General features: G+C 35.0%; 3 protein-coding genes across 4 annotated transcripts; 1 reads left to right on the plus strand and 2 right to left on the minus strand.

The window, feature by feature from the left end:
* Positions 1-1073, minus strand: LOC111372864 (sm-like protein LSM2). The gene is made up of 2 exons (XM_022995277.1): positions 925-1073; positions 1-834 (listed from the first exon to the last, which is right to left on the minus strand). The coding sequence occupies exons 1-2, from the start codon at positions 925-927 to the stop codon at positions 637-639; spliced, it is 201 nt and encodes a 66-aa protein (XP_022851045.1). The 5' UTR covers positions 928-1073; the 3' UTR covers positions 1-636.
* Positions 1074-2016: 943 nt separating this feature from the next.
* LOC111372866 (elongation factor Tu, mitochondrial-like) lies at positions 2017-7557 on the minus strand. 2 transcript variants are annotated; one of them, XM_022995278.1, is made up of 12 exons: positions 7295-7557; positions 6892-6967; positions 6651-6743; positions 6480-6554; positions 5688-5792; positions 5489-5579; positions 5197-5402; positions 4592-4675; positions 3561-3623; positions 3420-3482; positions 2901-3141; positions 2017-2501 (listed from the first exon to the last, which is right to left on the minus strand). In XM_022995278.1, the coding sequence occupies exons 1-12, from the start codon at positions 7483-7485 to the stop codon at positions 2431-2433; spliced, it is 1359 nt and encodes a 452-aa protein (XP_022851046.1). In that variant the 5' UTR covers positions 7486-7557; the 3' UTR covers positions 2017-2430. The 2 variants fall into 2 exon arrangements, with proteins under 2 accessions (XP_022851046.1, XP_022851047.1); XM_022995279.1 differs by having other exon boundaries at positions 2410-2501; positions 2831-3141.
* Positions 7558-8417: 860 nt separating this feature from the next.
* Positions 8418-14042, plus strand: LOC111372867 (E3 ubiquitin-protein ligase SP1). Its single transcript, XM_022995280.1, has 12 exons — positions 8418-8521; positions 8756-8832; positions 8984-9036; positions 9437-9561; positions 9658-9753; positions 9974-10111; positions 10218-10283; positions 10855-10967; positions 11170-11280; positions 12758-12801; positions 12906-13017; positions 13595-14042. Exons 2-12 carry the CDS (start codon positions 8756-8758, stop codon positions 13695-13697), a joined length of 1038 nt encoding a protein of 345 aa, XP_022851048.1. The 5' UTR covers positions 8418-8521; the 3' UTR covers positions 13698-14042.
* The last annotated feature ends 2706 nt before the right edge of the window (positions 14043-16748 follow it).

A 16748-nucleotide genomic window follows, 5' to 3' on the forward strand; every position in this document is an offset into this window, starting at 1 on the left:
GAAGTTGCTGTCCAAACAACACCAGTGGACAGAGATTAAATTTAATATTTAAATTACAAAAACTTCAAATAAATTACATATAAAACTTTATGCTGTTTAAAAAATATAAATTTGCATCACCAATTAGAACTTCAAAATCATCCCTATGGTCTTGGCTATGTAACTATGTCTCCCACTGGAGAATTTGATCAGAACGGAAATTATCCTCGTTAATTCGGAAGCAAAAAATGAATCTTTTAAGATTAAACATTGAATTGTTGAACTAAAATTTTAAAATCCTGTAAGGTTCACCATCCACGCATATGTGATAAAATCACAAGAATAAAAGAAGTTTTGATACCAACTTATTTCAAACCAAATTTCAACATCTTCACAATCATTAATTTCCACAATCACTCCCAAACAATTTTCCATTGCTTCGAATTTCCTAAGGACCTATAATTTTCACCTTGGCTTTACAAGGCACACGAATTTTCAAATATTCAGCATCGCATATATTACTCATGAGATACGACAAGTATGAAAAACAACTAGCTATCGAGACATTCAACTAAACTGAAACTGGTAAACAAATTTATTTATATGTTATTAGAACAGAAAATCAGAGATTTTTATGTTAGAATTAAACTCTAAACCCTAACCCCCAACAAAAAAAAGGCGGAGAGAATCAATAACCATGTGGGGGTACTTGTCTTGATCGACAACCCTAGTGTTTTCAAGCTTAATGTTCAGGTACTGATCCACCGAGTGAAGGGTTCCCCGTATGGCTAAATCGTTCTTTAATTCTACTGTTACTTCCCGTCCCACCAAATCCTTGAAGTACGAGAAGAACAACTGCACACCAAATCAAAATAAACTAAATCCAAATCAAATTAAATTAAAATACAAACAAAGAAACGCAGAAGAATGAGGAAAATGCATTACCATATTTTCTTTTGTGTGAAAGAATTGGGGATTCTATTCAGAGCGCCTAAAACCTTGAAATACTGGCGGGCTAGGAAAATTGTTACGTCATATTTCCATGGCAGTCCGAACCGGGCCGAACCGTTGTTCGTTCTTCTTAGAAAAACATTGATTAATTAACATATACTAAACATAAATGATACACTTATAATATAATCTTCTCAATAAAAACCTAAATCAATAAATTAATACAAGTTCGATAAAATTTAAGTTTTTAGTTACATTCTAAAAAGAATTAGTAATGATAAATCATTTTTCCCCAAAATAGTCTATAGAAATCGACTAGAAAGTAGATATGTTGAACTATAATCGATCTAATAAATTAAATATTTTTGGTAATTTTTATAAAACTTTAATGACCGATTCTATTTAGTTTCAAGAAATTATATCCATCGAAACCTAAATTGAACATTTTCCAAACAACTTGGTTCAATTTTAAAATCGTTAAAACATAATTCAATAATACAATTCATCTTATTAGTTAAAATAGATACGCACAAGATATTCCAAAAACGTTCTTGCAGCTTCGAAAATTTGCCCAAGCCTAAACATTTTTTTTTTAATTCAATCGTACATGTTATACTTGTCATACCTGTATTTTTTTTTAATAATGTTATTTGCAGTTGCTCACTACAACGATCACCCTACGTGGCATACACATGACAGGTGATTATTTGATGCATTAATGAATAAAAAAATTACCACATTAATATATTAAATAATTACCTGCCATGTGTATACCACGTATAGCGACTATCGCAGTAAATGACTACCAATAACATTACTCATTTTTTTTTCTTCCTTTTCTCTCTTAACCTTTGTTTGGCAAGATGCCGTAAGTTTTAGATAAAATCCTGGAAAATTCATGATTTTTTCGAAAAGTCCTTTTTCTAACAATTGATAAAATCAAATAAGCTTTTTGTAATATGAACTGCCGATTCACACATTGAAATTCCTGGATGTCACAATAAATTCACCTGATTCCACTTCCTCTTATTTGAGATGCACAAGAGTGTTCCAAAAAAGTAATTGTGGCTTGGAAGATAAGTGAACTATATAAAGCTCATCATAACTTGTGCTTAGGGCATATACAACATTGGCAATTACATTGTTGGTAACAATTTATAAACTACAGATATGACAATATAGTGATTTACAGTCTCTTGCCTAGATGGTAGTTTCTATTGTCAAGTTATCCAATTCACTTCCCTGCACGATTTTGTACCTAAAAATAAGATGTAGCCTTTATGTTTTGCTTAATAGTTTTTTTATTTCACTAACTGGTATCCCCTCACGAAAATGACATTCAACAAAGTGCCAAGACGAGTGAGTCCATATTAACCATTCTAGGACATACCTTTGTCCCGCAAATAACGTATTACAAATGAATCTTCATTCCTAAACCTCTTCTGGTGGGAAAAAAAAATTAGATGAACGGAGGCAGCATAAAAGCTTTGCATCCCCGTCTCAACTTCTGACTTTTGAGACAACACCGGCACCAACAGTCCGGCCACCTTCCCTCAGGGCAAATCTTTGTCCTGTAAATAAGAAGCGATTGTTGTAAGCTCCTGTCTACAAAATTAAAAGCAGTAGGGATGCTCGAGGCATGTACAACTTTTCTTTTTCTTTCTGTAACGTGCATGATCAAATGACCATAGTTGTGTTTCAGTGAAGACAACAGAACAACATTACTCAAAACAATTGGAGGCTTTTTCTAATTGAGCACTAAGAGTTCATAAAACCCGAGCACAGGATAAATTCTTCAGCAAGTATCAAGCAGAAAGTAATCACAAAGAGAACAGCTCATCACAATTAAATTCCACTTTCAGAAAAGAAAATGATCAAATAAGCTAGAAATCAGACTCACTGAGTGTAAAATCTTTATGACCAATGAAATAAATCTGGAACAGGACATCATGGCAAATGAGGACACACACCTGCTTCTAGTGGAACTGGGTATATCAGCTCAAAGGCAGCTGTCACATTGTCCCCTGGCATAACCATCTTAACATTTTCAGGCAACTCGACTTTACCAGTGACATCGGCCGTCCTCATGTAGAATTGGGGTCTGTAATTGGAGAAGAAGGCCGTATGGCGACCACCTTCCTCTTTTGTGAGCACATAAATCTCTGCTTCAAACTTTGTGTATGTTTTAATAGTGTTAGGCTTTGCAATCACCTGCAACAACAAAGATCAGCAGAAATGGTTAATTGCCCTGGGGGATTTTACTTCTATCATGTAATTCCAAAGGACGGAATGGCAGCACTTCTTAACATTCATGTAGAAACCCACTCCTTAGCATCTCAATAATAAATAAATTGGACACACACACTAAATTTCCACACAAGCACTCCTTGGATAGTTGAAGTCTGGAAGCAGTATTCAGTGTCCCATCCAGGTAAATTACAGCATAGAATACTACTATTGTATCATAGAAAACAATCAGTGACACTAACCATTCCTCGTTGGATATCCTCACGTTTCAGGCCACGTAGAAGAAGACCCACATTGTCACCGGCCTAGGAAAAGATTAGATTTGCAATGAGCGCCACATAGAAATTCAGGTAAAAGTAACTACTAGTAACTGAAGCCCTTACCTGCCCAAAATCCAAAATCTTCTTGAACATCTCAACACCAGTCACTGTAGTTTTTCTAGGGTTCTATAGCACAAAAATGAAAGTTAGCAGCATAACAGAGGAAGTTCGGCACGTAGTACAATTAGTAAGACAAATAAATCATATAATAAATAAAGTTCGAGCATAAAGTAGGATTTAAAAAAAGAAAGTATATATATATATATATATATATATATATATATATTTGAATCCAAGAGAAGGGAAGTGATAGGTAGAGCTGGCCTCAGTTCATCAAGAACCTAAATCAAGATAAAGGCTTCACCACATCCACCATGATCATTGACATACATGAAAACCTAGAGGACCAATCAAGATAAAAACTTGTGATGTGCAACTTGTTTTATATATGCCCTCAAATTTAGAAATCGAACATTAACATCTTAGGCAATCTGTGGAAGCAAATTAGCAAGTTAATACCATGTACCTCATCAACCATTTATCACGATTATTCACTTTCTTCCTTAATAATTAAGATGAACACTGAGGTATGTCGTCCTGAGCTGAAGCACCTACCTGCAACATACTGATCTATACAATTCTACTTTTAACTTCTCTAGCTTTCCATCCTCTCTCCTACTTTCCCCATATACTAATATTTAATAAGGAACAGGGGGTGACATCATGTAAAAGAATGACCATTTTTCAGTTTCTCTAACGAGTCAGCTTTAGCATTCCACTCTTTGCAGCTGATGAAGGTTTAAGGTCAATAGTTCCCACTGTTCCTCTGGTTTCAAAAGCTGATATTTGAGCCATTCGATTCTTTACTAGACTCAAGAAGTAAACACGTGGAAGTAACCTTGGTGGATTCCGGCAGTAGAGACTTGAATCCAAATAAAATAGATGCCTCAAGAATGTTATAGGGTTAATAGGTTGGATCAGTGACCGTCTACCCATAAAAACATTAACTTCACACCAGCCACAATTAAAATGACAAAAAATAAAATAAAATAAAAGTCAGAAAAATTTAATTTCCAGATCAGGCTAGTAATGACCTGTGTAAGCCCCAAAATCTCCACATCATCGCCTGGTTTGATCACGCCCTGTTCTACGCGGCCAGTGGCAACAGTACCACGGCCCTTCAAGACATCAAAAAAAGAGTTTCAAAATATGATGACACAAGGAAAACAATACATTGACAAAAATAATAATAATAATAAAATAAAATAAAATAACTCATTATCATCAGACAGCTCCTACTTAACCACATTTTCCATGCCTTTAGCATCTAAAAATCAAACAGAGACATCGTTTGACCAAAAGAATAACATAGCAACAATTTACTATTGCAGAAATGTCAAGAAATTTTTCCCACTGGCAGCAGACTAAAAATTATTAAGTACAATGAGAAGGAAGAACGCTCAAAAAGAAGGCAGTTTTTTGCATGACATTATCAAGCCCTTGCTTGATCCCCATTATTTCCAAAATTCGTTTTTCTCTCTCTTCTTTTTAACTACACATTTTTCAATAAAATATTACATACAAACCCTTCCTTAGTTTTTAACCACACATTCTCCATCAATCTACTATTCCAAAATGTATTCTTACAATAAAGAGGGGCTCAAACAGGCTCCAAATATATAAAGCATATCTAGTTTACCTGAATAGTGAAAACATCTTCAACGGGCATCAGGAAAGGCTTATCAAGCTGACGTACAGGATCAGGAATGTAGGAATCTACAGCTTCCATGAGTTTTAAGATAGCCTTTTTCCCTATTTCTTCATTTTTACCCTCTAAAGCAGACAGAGCAGATCCTTGAACTATGGGAATTTCATCCCCAGGAAACTTGTAAAAGCTAAGCAATTCTACAAATATGATGAGTTTATACAAAAGAATTAGAGTCACAGTTCCATAAATGTATATTGAATATCAGACTCAAAATTTAGCTGACCTCGTAGCTCCATTTCCACAAGCTCCAGCAATTCTGGATCATCAACAGCATCAACTTTATTAAGAAAGCACACAAGTGACGGCACGCCGACCTGCATTGCATGTAGAAATAAATAATGGGAAACGAAACAAGGACTGCAATACTGTACTTTCATGTTGTTGTTTTCTAGAATTGTCAAATCTCATGTCATCGTAGCAACCTGGCGTGCCAGTAGAATATGTTCTTTCGTCTGCGGCATTGGCCCATCAGGGGCAGAAACAACTAGAATACCCCCATCCATTTGAGCAGCTCCTGTAATCATGTTCTGTATGTGATCAAAAGTCGAAGAAGGAACACATCAGATCATAATTTTGGCAAACAAAATGATCAACCACAAACTAACAAATGACATTTTCCAAAAACTGATTTCAAATTTGTGAATGCATGTCAATTGTCCAATACCAATATGTTCAGCTAGTTTTCCAAAGTTTCCTTATTGTAATAATAATTTCCGATTTATTATATTTGCAACTTGTGAGCAAAATATATTCCATGGGATTTAGATTTTTGTTTCCTTTGGAAAGTAGTTTCAAAATGTATTTTGAGTCAGTGGATCCATACGTAGGATATACGTTCGACATCAAAGATGCATCTGAATTGGCTGATTTGAGTAAGAAGAACTAACTGAGACTATAAAAGATGTATTACAAAAGTGATGTGATGAAAAAAATATATATATAACCCGGTTAAGGAGAAAATTTTCATTCAGAGTGCCTGGCCTTGTGTTTATCATTGCAGTTCTGAGGTGGGATTACCATAGAGGGTTCGGCCCTCTATGGTAATTTTCTAATTTGAATCTCGTAAATGTCTCAACTAGCACCTTCTCAATGATATATCCAAGTAATCACATAGAAACACACATGATCACAAGCCATTATAATAGTACTAGTCATGGAAATGGAAAGCAAAGAAACTTCAGTTAGAATAAGAAAAAGCAGATTTTACATCTCACTTTAACATAATCAGCATGTCCAGGACAATCTACATGAGCATAATGCCTCTTTGTAGTCTCATATTCCACGTGTGCCTGCAAAATTAAGTTATACATTCAAAATAAGGATGCCGCAGGCAAAATAAATGATAAATCTAATGAGAGATGATGAAAAAGGGAAAAGATTCCAACAGTGGCAATGGTAATTCCTCTCTTTTTCTCTTCGGGAGCTTTGTCGATTTCATCAAAAGCAATGGCCTTAGCCTTCCCTTCTTCTGATAAGACCTATATTAAAGCCAAGAAAATGCATCTCAGAGTCCATGTGAATCCAAATGACAGCTACAGTTTAAGAAGCCACAAGTAAGCAAAGAAATAAAAGTTTAAAAAATGGTGGAACAAAATGACCTAGAATCACAGATTTCTGTAACGTTACCCTAGTGATTGCAGCCGTTAAGGTAGTCTTTCCATGATCAACGTGTCCAATTGTTCCTACATTCACATGAGGTTTTCTGCCAGTATGCAATTCATGAACTAAATTAAAACAGTTAGCTAAAAAATGTATTCTGAATTCATCCAATAAACATCAGATATTTATAACAAACAAAACTGTCTTCAAATATCCAAAAGAAAAAATAAGTCCACGATCTTTAGTATTGGTATGCAATTCATGAACTAAATTAAAACAGTTAGCTAAAAAATGTATTCTGAATTCATCCAATAAACATCAGATATTTATAACAAACAAAACTGTCTTCAAATATCCAAAAGAAAAAATAAGTCCACGATCTTTAGTATTGGTATGCAATTCATGAACTAAATTAAAACAGTTAGCTTACGTGCGAGTGAAGGTGGCCATGGATCTCCACCAAGGGTTGGAAACAGACGGGATTTCATTGGAAGAAATTGGCAATTCGAAAACTGACAACGGCGCAGGGGCTACTGATGCTCGGAAGCTGGAAGAGTATATTTGTGGAGTCAGTATGCATACTCGCCTTGAATTAGGATTTCGAAATGCCGATGAAGCCATTTCCGATGGAAAAAAAGAAAAATGTAGAGAGAGCGAGTGAGCGTGTGAGAGGGGGGTTTTGGAAATGCAGGGTTTTTGAAATGGAAAGAGCTTCAAGACGACGTCGTTCGTCTAGCCCGTTATTATTGGGCTGGGCCCAATGTCAAGCTTTCTGACATCCTGGGCCGTGTACAACAGAAATATGGACTAGATTGGACAAAATTCGAATCGAACTGATCGAATCGGACCCTAATAGAATTGAACTCTTCTTTTCAAGTTAAATATCCGAACGTTCGATTCTCTATTTTAGATCAAGATCCGAAAAATTGAATCTCCCTAAATTTTTGAATTTATTTATTTTAAATAAATCAAATTATTTTAATTTTTTAAAATAAATTTGTTAACTAGTTAATTTAGTGATTTTCCCATTTTTAATTTCCAGTCCAAACCCAATTGAATCAAATTGATCTAAATTTACTCAAAATTTTTATTATACTGTAGTGTTATTTCTATCGTTTTGAAAAAATTAAATTGAAGTTTGACAACATATCCCTTAATTATTATGAGCTCGCTATCTTTTTTTTTTAAATGATTTTAACAATTAAATCTATGAAGAATTCAACAAAAAGAGAAGCAAAGACACATAATATTGGATTATGTTATTTTATAAAAGTTAAGATTAAACATGTGATTAGTTGAATTAATATAGTTTTGTAAATATTTAAAAAATTAATTATAGTACAAAACGGTAATTGAATGAAATTGAATCGAACGATTTCATAATTAAATTTGGATCCAACAGTTCCACCAACTAAGTAACTAAAAATTTCGGGTCCGATTCGATTATCATTAGAATTGAATTGAACTAGACAACGTTCAGCCCTTCTCCGAGCAGAGATGAATACAACATGCGACTTTAAATATAACGACTTTATTTTTCTCAAAATGCGACTTTCGTTAAGGAACGTGGGATTGTGTGTGAACCTTGACAAGACGCCCAGGCGAGAACCGTTTCTTCGTCCTCTCCTCCACTCCTCGCATCGGATTCCCTCTTGCAGTTACTTTTCTCTTTCTTCCTTTTTTTACCTCAAAAAGAAATCAAAATTTCACCTTTTTTCTGTTTCAACTTAATTTCCTTTACTTCTATTCAGGAAAAATCTTTTTTTTTTGCTTTATCTGAATTCTTTTCTATTATACTGCTAAAATTTCTGTGTATGAAGACTGTATCTCTATTAACTAAAACCTGGTGTCTGTGTCTTTATCTATTTTGAATTTTGGCTGGAATTATTAGATGATGGTTCCAATTGGTGGATTAACATGCTGCCTGAGTGCAGCTGCACTTTACCTTCTTGGAAGGAGCAGCGGAAGGTCTGTTTACTTTCAATTTCTTGTGATGTTTCTGGATTTAGTTGTTTGATTTTCCATATTAGAATTAATTCCGTGTTTTCATGTCTAAATGGAATTAATTAAGTGTATTCTAGTCTAATTTGGAATTTAATTTAAGGGTTTTCATGTCTAGGGATGCCGAAATTCTGAAATCAGTTACTCGAGTTAGCCAATTAAAGGAATTGGGTGAGTGGAGCCATTGCTGTTGCTTTAGTTTTCCGATTGAATTATTGTGAGCAAATTATAATGTCTGATTGTGTAAATTATGCAATTTTTTGCTTATGATATAATTGGCATGGCACTGAACAATTTTAATTATCCATTTTTAAGTCTCTTAATTACAAAAAAATTAAAATAAAAAAATGTATTTTTTGAAAAAGTGGATTCCAATGTGCAGCACAATGGTGGAGTATGAGCACCTTTTACCATTACTGACTTATTTAATTTGACAAAATTTGAATTTTTTAAAGGAATTTTTTTTTTTTTTTTTTCATTTTGAGTATTTTTAGCTGGATTATCACAATTTGCATAATTTTACAAAGTTAACACTATGAAATTTGTCATAGTATGCTTTTACATATTTCAGCTCAACTACTGGATACTGCGTGCAAAGTTTTGCCTTTGGTAGTCACTGTGTCTGGGAGGGTTGGCTCAGATACACCAATCAATTGCGAGTACAGTGGTTTACGGGGCGTAATTGTGGAGCAAACGGTACTTGGATTCACTTTTCTGGAAAATACATAAAGGAAAAAAAAATCCCTAATTGTCAGTAGTTCTTACCCAAGCATTCTTCTCATATTCATTCAGGCAGAGCAGCACTTTCTGAAACACAATGATGCAGGATCATGGATACAAGATTCAGCTTTGATGCTCTCCATGTGCAAAGAAGTTCCTTGGTACCTGGTAAAATTAGATTTTGTTCTCCATGCCTTGCTGAGATCAGACTGAACACGCACTTCTGTAAAAGCATTATGCACACATTTTTGTTGTACCATGGCACATCTAGCTGGTTATAATCACTGTGTTAAAATGAAAATTGACGCATAATATGCATCGCTTCAGACTTAAAAGTGTAATTTTAGAGGCTATGTTCTATGTTCTATCTTTTTGCTTTTTATAACAGGATGATGGCACTGCCCGTGTACATGTTGTTGGAGCCCGTGGTGCCACGGGTTTGGTATTGACAGTTGGAAGTGAAGTGTTTGAGGAGTCAGGACGGTCCCTTGTGCGTGGAACTTTGGATTATCTCCAAGGTCTGAAGGTCTGGTTTGATCTCCATATATTCTCACGTTTGCTATCCTGCATCTGCAATTAAGCATGCTTATGCTGTTGGCTCAAACACTTTCAATTATGATTGTCTTTGTTAGATGCTTGGAGTCAAAAGAATTGAACGTGTTCTTCCAACTGGTACACCCTTGACAGTTGTTGGTGAGGTATGACACTTCTCAAGAAGACAAAAAATCTTCTTCATTTATATATTCAAAAGTCAATTTCAAAACTAGACTATAACTATTGATTTTACAATTAAGTGTAAACGCATGACAAAGTATTAGTACATTTATGGCAAAAAACAAGGGCTGAGTTTATCAAGCTTCGACTATAAAGTGTTTACAGTCCAAATATGCATAATGGGAATTGGTTCCTCCAAAAGATGGTGAAAAAATAGTGGGGAACATTCAGTCAAGGTAATCCAATCCATAAACTTGTTTGTTGTGCGGTGTGAGGTCACTTAGGCTTTAATTTTTATTTCTATTTTTTTATCTTGATTTGGATGTGAGCTTGGATTGGTGAGATGGGAAAAGGGTACATTCATCAGCCTGTATTACAATGGTGAGCTACAGAAAGGCCTTGAAGCATAGCTTGTTGGAGGACATTTATCATCCTTGAATTTTAATCTACAACTGATCACACATTCTCAGTTGTTACTTTAGAAAATTAAGAGTATTATTTAATATTTCGAAAGTTGGCCTTCTCCCTTAATGGTTACTTCATTTGCTTTATCAGGCTGTTAAGGATGATATTGGAACAGTACGAATTCAGCGACCCCACAAAGGCCCCTTTTATGTCTCTGACAAAACCATTGATCAGCTCATTGCAAATCTTGGGAAATGGGCAAGGTTTATTTGTCCCCCTTTACAATATTCTTGATATAGACGTACAACTCCCATCCCACTCAACTATTAAAAAAGAGCTGAGAAAGTGAAAACCTGTTTTCGACTTCTCTCTCTCAGTATATTTCTCTGACGTATGCTTATTTTCACAAACCTGTTATGATGTTTATGCTTCCTCTTCTAATGTGGCATATAAATTTACTTTCAGGTTGTATAAGTATGCCTCAATGGGGTTTACTGTGTTTGGGGTTTATCTTCTTGCAAAACATGCTTTCCAATATATAATGGAGAGAAAGCGTCATTGGGAAATGCGAAAGAGGTAGAGTTCACTATACATTGATAATGCATATGATGCATGAGATGATTTCATGTTATCATTGTAAAGAACAAGCAGCCACATTTAGGCCACAGCACTAATTACAAATACAAAAGCCCAAACATTTTCCCCATACATTCTTTCAATCCTTGCCATGGAATGATAGTGCTGGTGATTGAACGTTCTTTGTATCATGAGAACAATTTTATTCAAGTAATAAAGAAGCGTTTTAGCTTACCTGTTCTTTTGAAATTTGGCTTGCACATCGATTGTTACAGGTTTGAAATGTGTATAAATGCATGTTTTCTTCAAATGATTGAAGTTATCTAAGAATTATTTAACTGAGTCTCTTGTCCACCACATGACAAAATTAATCCCTTTCATGTTTTTTTCCTGGTCTTGGACTATGTTTTTAGTGAATTAATCCCTTTCATTTTTTCCCCCATCTTTGACTATGTTTTTCTCAAATTTCAAGCATTCATATCCATCTTTGTATCTTATGCTTAAAGTTGTTATTATCTTCCTTGCTACTAGTTGATGTTTCTTAGATCTCGTCTTGTGTCAGTGCTCTTGCAATTTACATACAAGTTTCCTCTTGATTTTTTCCCCTTGTTTTACGTTTGGATATTTTTATCTGCAATTTATTAAAAATATAAATGGGAACTTTCCTATATTCTGTAATTATTATCAACTAAAAGCTTGATTTGGAGGTGTTTATATAAGGTTTTGTTTATAAATAGATAGAAATGAATGGTGGATAAGTGAATAGTACTTGTGGGTTCAATAAAGTGTGGATAAAAGTTGGAATGATCCTTTTTTGACCATTTATAAATGTTTTACACTTGGCGAACATAATGTAAGACAGCACTGGTTGGTTAAGAAACCATTGAAGTGGTTATGGATGCTGTTAAACTACAGTAACCAAGTGAACTACTGCCATTCATTTTATAGACATTCTGTGTATATTCATACGATTGACGTAGGTGCTAATTTTACAAGCGATTTGGCTCATTACGTGTACATGCGGTGTGGTGAATAAGCTTGAGCTATTGACTGGCTCTGTTTTGGTGTCTATAGCGCTTTCAAGTTTCTATTGGCAGTTGAAATGAGCCAGTTTTTCATACATTTTTAAGTTTAGACTTTATCTCTGTTGTTGAATAGTATGATCTAAAATCAAGCTTGAGTAACTCAAAATCAACTCAAGTTGGCTGTTTTACATGCATATTTTTATGCGTTCCTCTTCGAAATAATCAGGCAATGTGCATCGTCGCATCCAGTTTTTGAGGTCCATTTTACCTGTTTGTGTTTCGCTGCTAATAAATGAATATCCACGTTGTTGAATAGAGGCCACATATATTCATTCATGGTAAAAGAGGCCACATATATTCATTCATGGTAAACAAGTATGGCTCTATATTGGGTTTTGTCATTGTTCATTATGATGGGTTAAACCTAATTTGAAGAAACATTCTGCTTGTAGGGTTCTTGCTGCTGCCGCAAAAAGAGCCGGGCAGGAGGAAGAAGGTAACGTTCTGTGTGCCTTAGTTTATTGACATTTTTTTCCTATTCATAAATGTACTGTTTCAGCGCTTTAGCCTTGCTTGTTTACCTTCTGTCACAATTTACAGGTTTAAATGGTATATCTGAGTGTGGATCATCAGATCATACCAAGAAAGACAGACTGATGCCAGATTTATGTGTGATATGTCTAGAGCAGGATTACAATTCAGTGTTTGTCCCGTAAGTGCCTGAATGAAAATTTTTGTTTTTCATCTCATGGTGCAGTCCCATACTTGATTAAACTTCATGAATATTTCTTTATAAATATGTATCATTTCATACTTTCTTTATGAAGATGTAACTTATTGGTGCAGTGTCCTAAGATTATTTCTGTTGTTCTTATATGCATCCTAATGAGTGGGTAACTCTTTAGCACCAATTAGAAAATAGCTTGTTTGTTATTTCTTCGTGTTTAAAGATGAATAAGTTCTGGGAAATAGTCTGGTTCATCATGGCTCAATTCTTTGCTAACATATGATTTTGCATGCACTTATATGTGGAGGAAAATTTTGCATGCACTTATATGTGGAGGAAAATTGCAGTTGATGCAGTCAATTTTTTCTCAACAATGATTAAAACTGTGCAAAAGGAACTAAGAACGTCCATAATTACAGTAGTTCGGTACAACTTTGATGAACATGATCAGCATGGATCTCTAATTCTGTCACTATTATAGAGAAATTGTTTACCTTGGTTGCATATGCGCTCCAGTTGAGGAATTGAAATTAAATTAATCAGCAATCTGTTTGTTGTTCAGGTGTGGTCATATGTGCTGTTGTATGGCATGCTCTTCGCATTTGACAAACTGTCCACTCTGTCGAAGACATATTGATCAGGTAGTTAAAACTTTCCGGCATTAAATGTTGTTTGAGGTTCCAGCATTGAATGGAAGTTGAAGTTGCTCACCAAATTGGAAGACAGTTAGATGACCGTAAAGATGTTCGGTTCAGCTCTAAATTTAAAGTTGTGAGCTGTTTTCATCATTTCCATGGAACTTTCTTCTTATATACACGGATTGTAAGAAATTTCATTACCCATGGATTTCTGCTCGAGAAATTTCCCGATTTGTCCAATTACTTTTTTGTTTTCTTTTTTTTTTTTTTTTGAGTACTCCTGATATTTTCTTGTGACATTTGTAAATAATATCTCATATGCTGTGAATTACAACAAATCTATATCGATATGTAATGTGCTTTCGCTCTTCATTCTTTGGGATCGTAGCTTCTTTGGTGCATACTGCTTTAGTGCATTAGGGAAAAAGTCGATGTGCTTTCAGTTTTGTACCTCTTTTAGCTAATCTGCTAGATCTTACACTTCAATGGTACTGTTGTTCTTTGCTTTTGGAATGGTTAACTTTTAGTTAAGGAGGTTCTGATATCATCTTCGCATCCATGTTTACATTAAAGTGCATGTTAGCTACGCAAATATTGGACATGTTTGAATTGTACAATGGATAAAATTTTAACTTCTTTTTCTGTTCTAAATGTCATTTTATATTGTATAGTTCATCTTACCAAACATGGCATAGGCGGCAAATGATGTATAGTTTAGTCAAGTTTCTATTGACTATTGATTGGAGTTCCAAGTAATTCGGATTTGAAATATCATGTGACAAGGGCACAAGTTTGGATTGATCATCTGGAGCTTAAAGTCTACTAAAAACATGTAAGATTAAAGTCGATAAGTAAACTTGGCCACTGAAGACACAGGATGTGGTGGTTGATTCGACTATGATGACAAGTATTGACTTGTATTGTTATGTGCAAATTTTTAGCGGCTAGCACAGTTAATGATAGGTTTTTAGGTGTCAGGTACGCGCTACCCTTCTTTATGTGTGTAACAAACTTCTATGAGAAGTTCAAGGTTCTTATAGCTGACTTCATCAAGACATCATACTGCCACATCATCCATAGCCATATTAATCTATTTTCATGTTTCATTTTCATTTCAAGAAAAGTAAAAAAAAAAAAAAAAAAAAAAAAAAGGAAAAAAAAGAGAGAATTGGAATTAAGACTATTGATGCACTCTGGAACCAGATGCAACCTGATTTAGGACTTCTGATGCACCCTGGAATCATATACCTTCTCAGGACATCAGGCTTCTGGTTCCTGTAGCTGTAATGCAACGAAATGTTGGTGTCATCTTGAGAAAAAGCTTTACGAGAGTCGAACCAGTGGCTAATGCTTGGAAGGCATCCTAAACTCTGACTATAATATTCATATTAATCCAGAGAATCTCTAGTGCAGTTGGGAATCTTAGGTTGGGATCCCCCTTAAAATGTTTTTGTTGACACATGGGGCTTTCACACAAGACACATATGATTAGGCAGCTAAATATTCACTGATCCTCTCTCCTTAAATGGCCTTGCCTTCTCCTTTCTTCTCTCCACAACACAGCTTAGTACAGTAAAACTTCTGTAATACAGAACCAGCAATGGCACAAAATCGAAAGAGCAAAAATTCTGAAGGTGTGTGTGAGAAGATCTTCAATGCATTTTCCAGTGGACGAAAAAATCACCCCGTTTCACATAAAGTTCAGGCCTCAGTGTCTAGCGAAACTGCTCCAAAAACCAGAGTTCAATCCACTGATAATCCCGCAAAAGCTAGCTTTACGAACCAACCGGGCTTCAGAATGATCCCTGTTGAATCTGAACCTTCCATTAGGCCACCTCCAATGACAGAGAGAGAAAATTTTCGAACAGCCGTGAAAATTGCAGGTAAAGAAGATGCTACTAAACGCGTTTCTGAGATATGTGAACAAGAAACAGTGAACAATGGAGATTATCGTGGCCTAAAGGTTAAAATGGATCCCAACCCTCATGGCCAAGTGGAGAAAGTTGCTTCAATGAAAGATAAACCTCTTATTTCAGAGGAAAAACCAAAGTTGAAGGAGAGGATGTCTTCAATGGGGAAGGCCGCGAAGGATAAGGGTATACAAGAAGAAGGCGACGAGGACAAGAAGACTACACCCGAAAATGTAGAAATTGAGAACAAAAAGTTCTCGGATTATATTGACCGTGTGAAGAAGAGAATGGGGACTTTGTCGAATGTTGGTAGTTGTGGGGATGGAAGAACTGATTATATTGACCATGTGAAGAATAAAATGGCGACTGTGTCGAATGTTGGTAGTCACAGTTATGAATAGACTTCTCTTTTAATTGTTAGATATATAATGTAATGTTGTTTCCTTTGTGGGTGCATTAATTGAAGCAATAAAAAAATAGCTTCTCCAGTTCTTCAATTTGCTTTTGTTTATAAATTTTTGTTCCAAAAAAGCATGATTAAAGCTATCTTTCAGAAAATTGATGCCTAGCGAATTCTTCTACTACTTGATGATGAATATTCTACACTATGAAACTCTGAATAGTAACTTTTTTGAATCATCATGGCTAAAATCTTAAGTTTCAACATGCTACCTCACCTGTACGTGCATAAAATATGTAACTTTTAAACGAGGCGCTTCGACATAGCATAAGAGCATAGTGAAGCTCCCATTATGGAAACATGCGAGAGCTTATGAAAGGGTGCAGCAGAAATGACAATTTGTTTCACTTTTAGACTCAACTGACAGAATTTTGATGCTGACAGAAACCTGTGCAGTGATTGTGACAAATCTATTACTATTTTTAGGCTGCTCCCCTATTAAGAGCCCGTTTGATGGAATTTATTTGGAAATAATGAGTTATTGAGTAGTATTTATCTCGGAATGTATAGCTAAAAAATAAAAAAACTTTATTGATTTGAGAGTAGAATATTTTATTGTGTGAATATGTGGTGGAGAATAGTACTGTTGCAAATAATTTAAAATTTTAAAGGATGACAAATAGGGGCTAAAATTCTAACGTTCCTCTAGTATTTGTTTGTTGATTCCATTGCTTTAGAAGTTGCCAAAAGCACAGTGCCCAGATAAGT

This window comes from Olea europaea, unplaced genomic scaffold (assembly GCF_002742605.1).
Source record: "Olea europaea var. sylvestris unplaced genomic scaffold, O_europaea_v1 scaffold1040, whole genome shotgun sequence".
Taxonomy (NCBI): Eukaryota; Viridiplantae; Streptophyta; class Magnoliopsida; order Lamiales; family Oleaceae; genus Olea; species Olea europaea.

Excerpts from the sequence above, each read along its gene's own strand:
- LOC111372866 (XM_022995278.1), bottom strand. The coding sequence starts at position 7,485 with ATGGCTTCATCGGCATTTCGAAATCCTAATTCAAGGCGAGTATGCATA. Across the intron at positions 6,744-6,891 it reads TAACGGCTGCAATCACTAGG|GTCTTATCAGAAGAAGGGAA; the intron begins GTAACGTTACAG and ends GCTTTAATATAG. Across the intron at positions 4,676-5,196 it reads AAGATGTTTTCACTATTCAG|GGCCGTGGTACTGTTGCCAC; the intron begins GTAAACTAGATA and ends GATGTCTTGAAG.
- LOC111372867 (XM_022995280.1), top strand. The coding sequence starts at position 8,756 with ATGATGGTTCCAATTGGTGGATTAACATGCTGCCTGAGTGCAGCTGCA. Across the intron at positions 9,037-9,436 it reads TAGCCAATTAAAGGAATTGG|CTCAACTACTGGATACTGCG; the intron begins GTGAGTGGAGCC and ends TACATATTTCAG. Across the intron at positions 10,284-10,854 it reads CCTTGACAGTTGTTGGTGAG|GCTGTTAAGGATGATATTGG; the intron begins GTATGACACTTC and ends TTGCTTTATCAG.